Genomic DNA, 14,757 nt, shown 5'->3' on the forward strand with positions numbered 1-14,757 from the left:
CTCAATACTGCTCATTTTAGGGGAAATGCAAATCAAAACTACAATGAGATATCACCTCACACTGGTCAGAATGGCCATCATCAAAAAGTCTACAAACAACAAATGCTGAAGAGGGTGTGGAAAAAAGGGAACCCTCTTGCACTGTTGGTGGGAATGTAAATTGATAAAGCCACTATGAAAGACAGTATGGTGATTTCTTTAAAAAACTAGGAATAAAACCACCATAAGACCCAGCAATCCCACTCCTAGGCATATACCCTGAGGAAACCAAAACTGAAAAAGACACATGTATCCCATTGTTCACTGTAGCACTATTTACAATAGCTAGAACATGGAAGCAACCTAGATGTCCATCAGCAGATGAATGGATAAAGAAATTTTGGTACATATACACAATGGAATATTTCTCAGCCATAAAAAAGAACACATTTGAACAGTTCTAATGAGGTGGATAAACCTAGAGCCTATTATACAGTGTGAAGTAAGTCAGAAAGTTAATATCGTATACTAACGCATATATGTTGAATCTAGAAAGATGGTACTGGATAATTTATCTACAGGGCAGCAATGGAGAAAGACATAGAGAACAGACTTATGGACATGGGGGGAGGGCAGGAGAGGGTGAGATGTATGGAGAGAGTAACATGGAAACTTACATTACCATATGTAAAACAGATAGCCAATGGGAATTTGCTATATGTCTCAGGGAACTCAAACAGGGTTCTGTAGCAACCTAGAGGGGAGGGATAGGGAGGGAGGTGGGAGGGAGGTTCAAGAGGAAAGGGACATATGTGTACCTTATGGCTGATTTATGTTGAGGTTAGACAGAAAACAACAAAATTCTGTAAAGCAATTATCCTTCAATTAAAAAATAAATTAATTTAAAAAAAGCTCCAATATTGACTCAGGATTCAAACCCCAACTCAGGCACTTACTTTCCATATATCTTACAGAAGCCATTTAAACAGCCAGAGCCTCAGCAACCTCTAAAATCAAATAGTCTCTGCCTTAGAGACCAGCTACTCTTTCCCTGCTTCAGGTTTATTCATCCTTCAGAACTCAATTCAATTGTTTCTTCCTCCAGAAACACTTTCTGGACCTTCCTGGATAGGAGAATGCCCTTATGAGATGCATGGCTCCCCTTGGCCCCCCTCTCTCCTTTGGCACGTTATATTTAGAAGTACTGATCAGGTTCCATCTTCTTCCTCTAGACTAGCCCATAAGGAAAGAGGCTGAGTGTCTCTCTGAGTGTCAGCTCCTGGTATACCTGAACCATAAAAGGTGCTAAATGAAAACCTGCTGAATAAATGAATAGATGAATTAACAGGATTTTTATAACATATCAACTCTATCAGTGCCACAGGTGAGGCTTCATAAGCATTTGTAATGGTGAAAAAAATCATCAAGCCTGACCTGACATTACCTGGGGGAAGTAAAACCAGAAGAAAATATTGCCTGGGAGAAAAGAGAGAAAGGGCGTCAGGGAAGAGGGAGGTTTTGTCAGTGAGGTCCTCAGAGAATGGATTCTGCAGCTTAGTTGCAGAGTTGACAGAGCAGGTGCAATATTTCCAAGAGATTTAAAAAAAAGAAGAAAAGCATACTGCTAACCAGGCACAATAGACTGAGCGAGAATGATCGTGTATGCCTGGTGATGTGACAAGCACTATGAGGGATGCCTGAGACCTCTCAGTGTGCCAAGCTGCACAGAAAGCTGATGAGGTCAGGGCTGTTGTTCTTTCCAGTATAATAAATCTATTATAAAGATGCGCTGGACATACCAACCTGATTTAAGAGGACTTCTAGAGAATTCTAATCTCGTTCCTGGATTGGAGGAGTTTATGTAGGATGAGCAGCATCAGAAAGCTAAACTGATGTGCTAAAGTCACCATATCAAGAAGGAACATGTGTGGCTCTCCGAACCCAGCCTCTGATATATGGCAACTCGTGTTATATGTGGCACATGTTTTACTAACAAAATGTAAGTTAAATGTAAGTGTGATGAGAAATATGAGAACTTACTGGAGTATTTCAATTTGCCTCTCAAGACTATTTCGATCTTCTGTGTATTCTCGGATTATTTCCAGATCCCTGTAAAATTACATTTTATGTTTGAATGAGCATTAGGTGTTCAGTCCTGCCTTACCTGTACCTACTCTCCCAGACTCCTTTCCACCTCTTCCAAAGTCCTGTGTCCTTGACCATGGTTTCTATCTCTCCATGCTCCTGCTCAGATTCCCTCAGCCCATTAGCAGCCTCTTCTCCCCTTTGAGCCACAAGCATACCCACACCTCTGCTTCCTCCTGCAAGGCTCTGCTTCCTCCATTCCCCTTTGCAGCATCCACAGCTCCTCCACCCCAGCCCACTGCCCTGGCTCTGTTCCTTACCGGGACTGAAACCCTGGTCTTCTACTAAGCCTGCTCTCCACAGGCGCTCACATTACCCATTCAACCCAACTCACTCTCTCATCTCTGACTCTTCTCTGCTCATTCCAAGCCTTACTGCTATTGCTGCTAAGTTGCTTCAGTCGTGTTCAACTCTGTGCGACCCCAGAGATGGCAGCCTACCAGGCTCCTCTGTCCCTGGCATTCTCCAGGCGAACACTGGAGTGGGTTGCCATTTCCTTCTCCAGTGCATGAAAGTGAAAAGTGAAAGTGAAGTCTCTTAGTCGTGTCCAACTCTTCGTGACCCCATGGACTGTAGCCCACGAGGTTCCTCCATCCATGGGATTTTCCAGGTAAGAGTACTGGAGTGCGGTGCCATCAAGCCTTACACAACCCCTGCTGCTGCTGCTGCTAAGTCGCTTTAGTCGTGTCCGACTCTGTGCGACCCCATAGATGGCAGCCCATCAGGCTCCCCTGTCCCTGGGATTCTCCAGGCAAGAACACTGGAGTGGGTTGCCATTTCCTTCTCCAATGCATGAAGGTGAAAAGTGAAAGTGAAGTAGCTCAGTCCTGTCCGACTCTGAGCGACCCCATGGACTACAGCCTACTGGGCTCCTCCGTCCACAGGATTTTCCAGGCAAGAGTACTGGAGTGGGGTGCCATCGCCTTCTCCGTACGCAACCCCAATCCCAGCTATATTAATACTCCTTTCTCATCTCTGTGCTCCCAGTCCTGCTGGCCCAATCCCAGCTATATTAATACTCCTTTCTCATCTCTGTGCTCCCAGTCCTGCTGGCCCTCCCCTCCCCACCCTAAGCCACAGAGGGATCCACAGAACTAGGCTTTCTCTGTTCACTATAAACTCATGCTCAGCAAGTCCTCTGTTGCTTTATTATGAAGCAGTCCTGGCCTTCTCCTTAAAATGTCCATTCAGAACATCAGCCACTTCCCTCCAGCCCCTATCCCACCCCAGCCCCATTTCTAAGCAGACAACCCCCATCACTATCTTTCCCAGACCCCCAGGCTGTCAAATTTTGTCCCTAATAACTAACTTGCCCATTTGCACTCTTGATAAAGCTACAAGTGTCCCAATTGTCTCTAGGAATTTAAGTTCCTTAGCCAAAAATTCTGGGACCTTTCATTACAGCCTTAAACTAGTTTTAAAACTTTTAAAATTTTTTAAACTTTTGCCTTTCCATTCAAAATATCTTTTTCTGTCCACTGGCCTGACCACTGTTGCCCAAACTAGTCATGTCCCTCCTTATGTCCTTGCCTCTGCTTTGGGTTTTGCCACACATGGAATGTCTCTGAGACTCTTTTTCCATCTGTAAAATGAGGATAAGGAAAGGTCCTATTGCATAGGAAACTGTGACTGAGTTAATGCTAATGAAGTACTAAAGACAGTGTCAGGCAGTTGTCAGTGGGACCTGTGTTACTTGTTGACAAGCTAACTCAAATGTCTCTTCTTTAATAAAGTCTCCACCTTTCTGAACTAAAAGAACACTTTGTCTACCATCTCACGGCAATAAACGCAACGTGTGACACTGCTGGTGGTATTGTTTCTGACATTGTTGAGTTCTTATACTGTTTAACTCCGTAACCTTTTAGGTTTTAAGTTTCCCAACTAAATTTGAAGTTCTCAAAGAGCAGAGGCCACATCTTTTCTTTTTTTAAAATGTACTCCACACTCATAACTCCTTATCTAGCTCAGGGTGTATATAGTAAACACTTAATAAATGTATGACTGCTTTTCACTGTGCGTGGGCATGCTCAGTCATGTCTGATCCTTGCATCCTCATAGACTGTAGCTCACCAGGCTCCCCTTATCTATGGAATTTCCCAGGCAAGAATACTGAAGTGGGTTGCCATTTCTTACTTCGGGATCTTCCCGACTCAGGGACCGAACTCAGATCTCCTGCATTGGCGGGTGGATTTTACCACTGAGCCACCTGGGGAAGCTTTCCATTACAGGATCTTAATTCTGAATAAGGTTGGTGAAACAACAAACAAAACACAAGGTATTTTTCTCAAGTGTACATGTACTAGGGGATACATGCATATACATGCATATAGTCATGCATATAGATGCATTTTCATATTTACAATACTCCTATATAAATATATATAAATATCTATGTGTATCTTCCCTATGTATAATTACATGCCTTTGTGTGTACTAGATCCTATATTATTATGTGTGTGTTAGATCCTATATTATTAACACCATACTGCAAAACTAAAGCATAGTAAAAATAAAATGACTTGCCTATGTTGCAGGGCTGGAGTTTCTACCTTCAAAGCACCTCAGTTAGCACTGCCTCTTGATACTTTAGGTATATTCTTCTGCTCCCATTTAATTCAAACATTTCTAAGCCCTCCACTGTTCTGAGCAGTCAATAATTAAACTAATGAATCAGTTTGTTTTTTAAAAAATTAAAAACATAAGAATCACTAGATCTGACACTAAACATAAAATCTTTAGAAAGCAAAGAAAATAATAGCAAACTTAATAAATTAGCAAACTTAATAAATAAACTTAATAATAAACTTTATTTATTTTATTTATATAGTACCTTATTTATTTATTTATTTATATAGTACCTTATTACTATATAGCTAAGCTTCATTCACATGGATGTTACCTAAATAAACATTCCATTCAAACTACAAAGTAAAATGTGAAGTTTCATACCTTTCAGAATTCAGACTCTGATCAGCATAATCACTTTTCAAAGAATCTAATTCACTCTGAAGAAAGGCTATGTTTGTCTGTGCTTCTAAAAGATCTTTCTTAACTTTCTGATTTTCCTAGAGGAAAGGAACAGTGCAGGTCATTAGACTCAGAGTTTCTTCCACAGGGAGCCATGAAGTCAAGTACAGTTTAACTTTCCCACATGTCACTCTCACCCCTCCACTGTCTTCAAACCTTGGTGTTCAAAGAACTAATTATCAATTCAAGGTAATTTTAAATTTTAATAAAGTTTTAAAATGTCAAAATTAAATCCTCAAAGTTGTTGTTGTTGTTCTTCTTTTTTAAATACTTGGCCATTTGGTGCCAAACTACAACAGTAAGAGTTTATCATGATGATTCTTTAACATGTAATTGGTAAAACAATGTAGACCAAACATTTAAACATCTGCTTTACTTAATGAGAGCTGTGGAATTACTGATAGTGTGTGGAATTGACAGTATCTATTACCAGGTAGATGGGCTACTTTTCATAATACATCCTATTACCTAATATTATTAACTTTTATACTTAAAAATAAGCCTGTGTGGTTAGGAAATTTCTATATTTTTCTTAAAAACAAAAAAGAAAGAACAAAAAAAAAATCACTGGAAGTTTCTGGTTAAATATGGTAGACTGGGCACATGAACTAGTCTTCTTTCCCTTTTGAGACCCTATTAACATGAAATACCAAAGGAAATAAACTAATAAAAGAATGGAAGAGGGGCCAGTCAACAGCCAAGTGATCTAAAAACATTGCTGGAAAAAGGAAACTGGATGGCAATGCGCTGACAAAGGGAAGACAGAAGGGGAAAATGAGGTCCAGATGATAGGTGTTGAAGGTTCTGCTGTAGAGCAGAGCAGAGACAACTGGTCAGGCAGAAGCCCAGAGAGTGAGAAAGAGGGCTGAAAACAGAGATTAAAATTGTGTATTAAGTCATGCTGCCTCTCAAGCCCATACCTGCTCTTACTCTAGGAAAGAAGAGCAGAAAGCCAGAGCTGATTCCAAAGGCAACAAGTTATTTAAAAATAACTGAATGATTCCCCAAAGGAAAGCTACGCCTTCTCTTTGTACATATCCATGCCTCATGCATATGGTACCTGGGGTTCCACGTTTGACAGCCAGCTTCACATAGAGAGCTCCAAGCAGACTGTCTTTCAGAAGAGAGGCCCTGAAGTAAACAGATCTATTTTCCTAGCTGCACAGGAATCATACATTGGCTACCTGAAATGGTCAGAAATTCCAAGGTGACATTTGAGTAGCAAATTTAAAAAGCAATCAATCCAATAAGAATTGAAATCTCCTGGACTCCAAAACTTCTCCAATATTTTCAGGAGATGAAAAAACAAATTCCATGTACTGCAAAGAATAGATAGAAATTGCAAGGTATCAGGGATATGAAGATGGCAGAGTTTCTTTTTATAAGTAACCAAAAACCCCACCAAGAGAATCCAAGAGAAGTAAGCAACTCTTTAAAGTCATGATTCAAGCATAAAACCAACTAAGAGGTAGCAAAATCTGGAACTGGTAGTGCATAAATGGATCCTAACCACAAAGCTGGGGGACCTTCTCTTTTTGAGTGACACAGGGATAATAAGTGGAGAGAAATAAATGCAATTCTAGCTCATTCATGCTCACTTCTTGGCTCTGCAGGGGAGAATATTTAGATTCATAATAAAGGAAATATTCATTATTGGCTTTCAGTGTTTGAGTCAACCTAGAAACTAAAGAAAATAATGATGATGAAACAGATATAGATATTATCAATTCTGGGAACAGAAATACTAGAGATATTGTCAGCAGAAGATGGAAAGGGACAGCAAGAGGAAGGATAGGGCAATAAGACCTCATCTTACAAAGCTAGGGAAGCAGATCTGAGTTGATGTTATATGAATGCAGGGGTTAACTAATAAATGTTTAAAGGTCACATAATCATTGCTCTGAGTGAAAAATAAAAGCATTTACAATAGGTATTAGGTAACAGACTGAGGGAAAAGTCTGCCAAAAATGTAACACCTTTAGTCAGAGGTATTTCAAAGACTCTCTAACTGTAGTATTAATTTTTCTTTAAGTTTTTATTCCTGGAACACTGAAATCATAGCATGATTTTATTTAAGAAACAGTAGTCTAACAGGAAATACATTACTGAGAATGAAAAGGTAATTCTTACCATTGATAAATCATAAATTTGTTTCTTTAATGCAGCCACATCTTGTTTCTGACTTATGTGTTTTGATTGTTCTTCTAGCTGAAAGAGCAAGTAAAAGTTGAACATTTACAAATTCACTTTTAGTTGGTTCCACTAAATTTAGGAATATATTCACATTCAGATCTGGGAATTCTAAACGTCTTCAATTTTGAACATTATACAACCACATAAATCATTAAATTAGATGTAATCCATAAGAATTTGAAATTTTGCTTTAAATAATTAAAATCTTTGAAATGCAGGTTTATTTATTTTTTCCAAGTCGTACTTTTAAAAAATTTATTTATTTTAATTGGAGGCTAATTACTTTATAATATTATGGTAGTTTTTGCCATACATTGACATGAATCAGCCATGGGTGTACATGTGTCCCCCTGTTACAAACCCCCCTCCCACCTCCCTCCCCATCCCATCCCTCTGGGTTGTCCCAGTGCACCGGCTTTGAGTGCCCTGTTTCATGCATCGAACTTGGACTGGTCATCTATTTCACATATGGTAATATACGTGTTTCAATGCTATTTTCTCAAATCATCACACACTCGCCTTCTCCCAGAGTCTAAAACTCTGTTCTTTATATCTATGTCTCTTTTTTTGCTGTCTCGCATATAAGGTCATCGTTACCATCTTTCTAAATTCCATATATATGCGATAATATACTGTATTGGTGTTTTTCTTTCTGACTTACTTTACTCTGTATAAGAGGCTCCAGTTTCATCCACCTCATTAGAAATGACTCAAACGCGTTTTTTTAATAGCTGAGTAATATTTCATTGTGTATATGTACCACAACTGTTTTATCCATTTATCTGCCGATGGACATCTAGGTTGCTTCCATGTCCTAGCTATTGTAAACAGTGCTGTGATGAACATTGGGGTACACGTGTCTCTTTCAACTCTGGTTTCTTTGGTGTGTATGCCCAGCAGTGGGATTGCTGGGTCATATGGCAGTTCTATTTCATTTTTTAAGGAATCTCCACACTGTTCTCCATAGTGGCTGTACTAGTTTGCATTCCCACCAACAGTGTAAGAGGGTTCCCTTTTCTCAACACCCTCTCCAGCATTTATTGCTTGTAGACTTTTTGATAGCAGCCATTCTGATTAGCGTGAGATGGTACCTCATTGTGGTTTTGATTTGCATTTCTATGATAATGAGTGATGTTGAGCATCTTTTCATGTGTTTGTTAGCCATCTGTATGTCTTCTTTGGAGAAATGTCTGTTTAGTTCTTTGGCCCATTTTTTTGATTGGGTTGTTTATTTTTCTTGTATTGAGCTGCATGAGCTGCTTGTATATTTTTGAGATTAATTCTCTGTCAGTTGTTTCATTTGCTATTATTTTCTCCCATTCTGAAGGCTGTCTTTTCACCTTGCTTATAGTTTCCTTTGTTGTGCAAAAGCTTTTAAGTTTAATTAGGTCCCATTTGTTTATTTTTGCTTTTATTTCCAATACTCTGGGAGGTGGGTCCTAGAGGATCCTGCTGTGATTTATGTCAGAGAGTGTTCTGCCTGTTTTCCTCTAGGAGTTTTATAGTTTCTGGTCTTACATTTAGATCTTTAATCCATTTTTAGTTTATTTTTGTGTATGGTATTAGGAAGTGTTCTAGTTTCACTCTTTTACAAGTGGTTAACCAGTTTTCCCAGCACCACTTGTTAAAGAGATTGTCTTTTCTCCATTGTATATTCTTGCCTCTTTTGTCAAAAACAAAGGTGTCCATAGGTTTGTGGATTTATCTCTGGGCTTTCTATTTTGTTCCATTGATCTGTATTTCTGTCTTTGTGCCAGTACCATACTATCTTGATGACTGTAGCTTTGTAGTAACTTTGAAGTCAGGCAGGTTGATTCCTCCAGTGCCATTCTTCTTTTTAAGATTGCTTTTGCTATTCAAAAAAACACAAATTTTTTGTGTTTAAATACAAATTGTGAAATTATTTGTTCTAGTTCTGTGAAAAATACCATTGGTAGCTTGATAGGGATTGCATTGAATATATAGATTGCTTTGGGTAATATACTCATTTTCACTATATTGATTCTTCCAATCCATGAACATGGTATGTTCTCCATCTATTTGTGTCCTCTTTGATTTCACCAGTGTTTTATAGTTTTATATATATAGGTCTTTTGTTTCTTTAGGTAGATATATTCCTAAGTATTTTATTCTTTTCATTGCAATGGTGAATGGAATTGTTTCCTTAATCTATTATGGGCAGTGTGGGGTCAGTTCAGTTTAAGATAGTTCCTTGTTCCAGCCTTTATTTGTTCTCAAGGTCTATAGGCCCCCTCCAATGCATAGTCAATGTTAACTACAGGGTTTAATCTGTTGCACCTGTCACTTCTGGAGCAGTTCCCTCTTGTTTGTTTATTTTGCCTTCCTCTGTTTGCAAGTCTCTTCAGTGTCCAATTTCTGCCCTGACACAAGGGGGTAAAAGGGGTCACTTATTTAGGCTCACTTGTTCAGTTGTGTTGTGGGGAGGGAGGGACACTGCAAACAAATATTGCTGGTGTGTGTGTGGGGAGTGCTTGCAGTGTATGGACTAGAGGACCCTGCTGTGATTTATGTCAGAGAGTGTTCTGCCTGGGTCTGCCACAGCTCAAGGCAGCATGTGCTTCCCGGGTCTACACTGCTCAGGCTCCAGGGTGCTCTGCAAGGGCACTGTCTGAAGTGGGCCCTACATTTCATACATTTCCCAGGTCTAAGTCTGTCAGGTTCTTGTGTACTCTGCAAGGGCATAGACATGGATTGGTGTGCATTTTGCACCCTTCCCAGCTCTGAGCAATTCAGGTGACCAGGTGCTTGGCGAGCACACTGTCCTGGGGGACCATGCATCTTAATCACCTCCCTGGTCCCAGCCACTCAGGGTGCTTTATGAGAGCACCATCTCAGCTGTGCCATGTGTCTCCTCTGGGGAGCTGATCTCAGGCTGCAACCCTCCTGGCAGATGTCAACCATCCAGGATCCCATGAAGACATGGTTAGCTACTGGAAGCATGCTCACAGTTTGGTGGAAGATGCTATCTCTGGGGCCGAGACTGTAGCAGCCCCTTGCCTTCTGGCTCTGGCTGTCACATGCCTGCCTCTGGGAGGATGGGGTGAAGGGGCTTGTGTGCAGCCACCTAGCTCTCCTTTGGTATTCGTTCAATCCATTTTTTTGTGAATGGGCCAGGTGAACATTAGAGCTTTTGCGGGAAAGTTCTTTTTTTTTTTTCTCTCTCTGGTGATCCCACAGTTCGGGTTGCTTACCTCACATTAGCTTCCTCAGATTGCCCTCAGGCATTCAGGCCCAGTCCTTACTTTAAGCACTGATGATACAGCCTACATCTCCCTGCCCAGTGCCCTGCTCACTGGTGGTAGATGCAGGCGTCTGGGCTACTTCTCCACTGGCAGTTGCGGTTAGGCTTTGAACAAGCTATTAAACCTGGAACTCAATGTCCTCAGCTGTAAAAGTGGGAAACTTATACTTTCCTCAGACAAAGTTTGAGAATTCGATTTTCTTAAATAATGAAGAAGAGGGTTAATAAGCTACACAGTCAATAAAATGTCAGTTATTGTGGTTAGACAGGACAGTTTATTATTAATCCCATTTTACAGATGAGAAGCTAACCATCAGAATCATGAAGCCAATTGTCCCAGGTGTTACAGGAAGGAATTGGCACAGCCTCGATAAAGACTCAGGTCTCATCACTCCTGACTCTTACTGTTCAGTGCCTTTTTGGTCTTCATCATTATGTTGTATGAGGGCAAGAAATTCTTGTGTCTCCTCTTTTTTTATTAAAATATTTATTTATTTATTTTTGGCTGCGTCAGGTCTTAGCTGTGCATGTGGTATCTTTGTTGTGGTGGGTAGGCTCCAGAGTGCTTGGGCTCAGCAGCTGCAGCCTGCATGCTTAGTTGCCCCATGGCATGTGGGATCTTAGTTCCCTGACCAGGGACTGAACGTGTGTCCCCTGCAATGGCAGACAGATTCTTAACCACTGGACCACCAGTGAAGTCCCTCTGTGTCTCCTCTTGCAAACATAATCTTAGTATAATGATTTGGGATGACATGGAAATAAGTAAGGACAGGGACTAGGAGAATCTATGACTCTAGCATAAAGCAAAGGATTGGTCCATTCAAATTCTGTAATACAAGCATTGTATTATGGTCTAATGACCTCTGGAAATCACATACAAGGTTGACATTGATAATACTTTTCCAAGAAGAATGCTGGGGAGAAATCTTAATATGTCAGAGGTTTAAATTACAATAACCCACAAAATACAGTTGTCACTTAATCTCATTCAGTATGAGCACTGAAAGGAGCATTAAAGGTTATCGTATGACCGATCAGAGAAGCAAAGTGATGTGCCCACATTCACAGTGCCACTTGCAGGGACAATTATTTTTTAAGTACCTATTTTCATTTTAGCTAAGATATTTCTATTAGTTATAGAGACAATCCACATGCAGGAAGTGAATCCAATACTGTGCTGGAGACAATGTATATCAGCAGGTGAGAGCCTATTTATTTTAAGCATCTCTTCCCAAACTGCATTCAGTGATGTCAACTTGGCAGCTTGAAATTGGTAATGGTGGAAATATTTATACTATGGAAATTGGCAAATATCAGAAATCCTCCTTCTTTCCTCCCCTTTCCAGAACCTGCTTTTTCTTTTTAGGCTGTGCCAGGTGTGGCATGTGGGATCTTACCCCCATCAGGGATTTAACCCACGACCCCTGCAAGGGAAGCTCAGAGTCCTAACCACTGGACCACAGGGGAACTCCTCCAGAGCCTGTTGTTAAACACCTACCAGCAAACCACACAGTAAAATGGACCCTAATCTTTAGAAAACAAATAGAACAAAGGCCAAAACCAATCACACCTTTGCTTTCACTTCAACAGATTCTCTCCCACCCTGTGCTCTGATCAGGGGTCCTCTAGATCTGGAACTTGCTACAGAGAAGAGAAATATTCATTTCATTTAATAAATATCCAGTGAATACATGTAACCTGTAGTAAGCTGGGTGAAGGACTACATGACCAGGAAAGACTGTTGCTGCTGTCATGAGAAGACAGTCCACCAGATACGTGGGACTCGAGGGCACTTGGTAAAGACATGGAAAGAAAACTGAGGTTTGATGGACAACTGTTCAAGGGATCAGAAATATCCATTAGATCTATGCAAAAGATATGCTGCCCTTAGAAAAAGAAATTGAGGCCTTTAAAAAAATTCTTGCCAAGGAGTCCAATTTGATTCTGATATCTGATCCATCCACAGCTTCAATATGATTCCCTATGTTTTTAGTTGCTAAAAATTTAGACACACGGAGATAATGAAGTTATCCCTCAGTCGAGCTGCCCTATATCTACCTTCTTGAGTTTCTTTATCGTCACCTGCAGGTCTCCCACTTCTGTTTCATACTGACGCCTGAGGTCACTGAGGGCTTCCTCAGCTTTGCGTTTTTCCTGGAAAAAAAAAACAACACACACACACAACAAAACCAACTTGTTGATTTAAATAGGCTCTTCAAAATACTAGAGGTGAGAAACATTTTGTGTCTAACCAAGAGAGCTGGACTATAAAGAAAGCTGAGCGCCAAAGAATTGATGCTTTTGAACTGTGGTGTTGGAGAAGACTCTTGAGAGTCCCTTGGACAGCAAGGAGATCCAACCAGTCCATCCTAAAGGAAATCAGTCCTGAATGTTCATTGGAAGGACTGATGTTGAAGCTGAAACGCCAATATGGTGGCTACCTGATGCAAAGAGCAGACTCATTGGAAAAGACCCTGATGCTGGGAAAGATTGAAGGCTGGAGGAGAAGGGGACAACAGAGGATGAGATGGTTGGATGGCATCACTGACTCAATGGACATGAGTTTGAATAAACTCAGGGAGTTGGTGATGGACAGGGAGGCCTGGTGTGCTGCAGTCCATGGGGTCGCAAAGAGTCAGACATGACTGAGCAACTGAACTGAACTGAACTGAAGGCTGATCCCAAATCTTCTACACAGAGATGGTGAGAAGGCATAAGGGAAGTAACCAAACTTAAGATGCCCAGCACTTCCAGAATGGAAACCTACAAGAGTGAAGGAACTGCGGAATCCTATAACCTATATACACACATTATCTGGGGTGACACCTCTAAGGCCACTACTTGATTGTGATAGAGGGCTGTAGCACATTGATTAAGTAGCTAATTAAATACTGCTATGTTTAATGAAAAACTCTGGCTCAGCCAAGGGCCCCATCACTTGCCCGAGTCCCATCATGTTATCAGGACTCAGGAAGACCTGGTGTGTTCACTGTTTTTCCAAGAGTCTCCCTGGGCTTCCCTGGTGGCTCAGATGGTAAATAATCCACATGCAATGCAGGAGACCCGGGTTTGATCCCTGGGTTGGGAAGATCCTCTGGAGGAGGGCATGGCTACCCACTCCAGTATTCTTGCCTGGAGAATCCCATGGATAGATGAGCCTGGTGGGCTACAGTCCATGGGGGTCACAAAGAGCTGGATACAGCTGAGTGACTAACACTACTACTATACCTTATCTAAATACAAATCACACCAACTGCAAATTTCCATGCAAAGTGCTGCTCACAGGCTGGTACTTCTCTTATGTATTGCTCCTGGTGCAGAGAATGGCAAAAGGGCACCCCTGGAGGTCAGGGGCTGTAGCTCTCATGAGCCTAAATAGCTCTTAATTTTCTTTTTCTCTTAACATATTGTGGAATTTTATATCCTGTGTTCTGTATTCAAATAAAGTTTTAAGTTTATAATGTAAAACTGAGTGTAATAAGACCTAAATAAACAAAGAATATATCAAGTTTGTGGATCATTCATTGTTATTAAGATGCCAATTCTCCTCCAATTGATCTATAGATGCAATGAAGTCCAGCCGAACCCCAGCAGAGTTTTTTTTTTTTTTTTTTTTAAGAAACTGACAACCTGAGTCTTAGAGAAGGAAATGTCAACCTGCTCCAGTATTCTTGCTTGGAGAATTCCATTGACAGAGGAGCCTGGAAGGCTATGGTCCGTGGGGTCGCAAAGAGTTGGACACAACTTAGTGACTAAACAACAAACAACAACCTGATTCTATGGAAATTGAAGACCTAAAATAGAAACTTTGAAAAAGAACAAACCTGAAGAATTAATTTTATTTGATTTCAAGACTTATTTATGAAGCAACAGTCATCAAGACAATGCAATACCAGCATTGTTGCCATTGCTGTTCAGTCGACGAGTCGTGTCCAATTCTTTGCGACCCCATGGAACAGAATGGAAAGCCCAGAAATAAACCAAACACAGATAAAAATGATTTTGGACAAAGTGCAAAGGCAGTTCAACTGAGAACAGATAGTATTTTCAACAAATGGGCTGAAACAATTAGATATGCACATGCAAAAAAATATGAACTTTGATCCATACCTTGCGAAATGGATCCTAAATGTGAAACCTAAAACAATAAA

General features: G+C 40.6%; 1 protein-coding gene across 3 annotated transcripts in view; it reads right to left on the reverse strand.

Annotated features, from left to right (window-relative positions):
* RASEF (RAS and EF-hand domain containing) overlaps positions 1-14,757 on the reverse strand; it is an 86,277-nt gene that overhangs the window by 30,964 nt on the left and 40,556 nt on the right. For 2 of the 3 annotated variants that reach the window (XM_086416742.1, XM_086416743.1), the window contains exons 4-7: positions 12,665-12,760; positions 7,282-7,359; positions 5,074-5,189; positions 2,020-2,088 (exon numbers count right to left, since the gene is read on the reverse strand). In XM_086416742.1, the coding sequence (XP_086272868.1) occupies positions 2,020-2,088; positions 5,074-5,189; positions 7,282-7,359; positions 12,665-12,760 (359 nt within the window). The remainder of the gene's footprint in view (positions 1-2,019; positions 2,089-5,073; positions 5,190-7,281; positions 7,360-12,664; positions 12,761-14,757) is intronic. The other variant, XM_086416741.1, reaches the window with a different exon arrangement.

The sequence above is a fragment of the Bos grunniens genome, chromosome 8 (genome assembly GCF_055505025.1).
Source record: "Bos grunniens cultivar Pamir isolate PY7600 chromosome 8, Bosgru_T2T1.0, whole genome shotgun sequence".
Taxonomy (NCBI): Eukaryota; Metazoa; Chordata; class Mammalia; order Artiodactyla; family Bovidae; genus Bos; species Bos grunniens.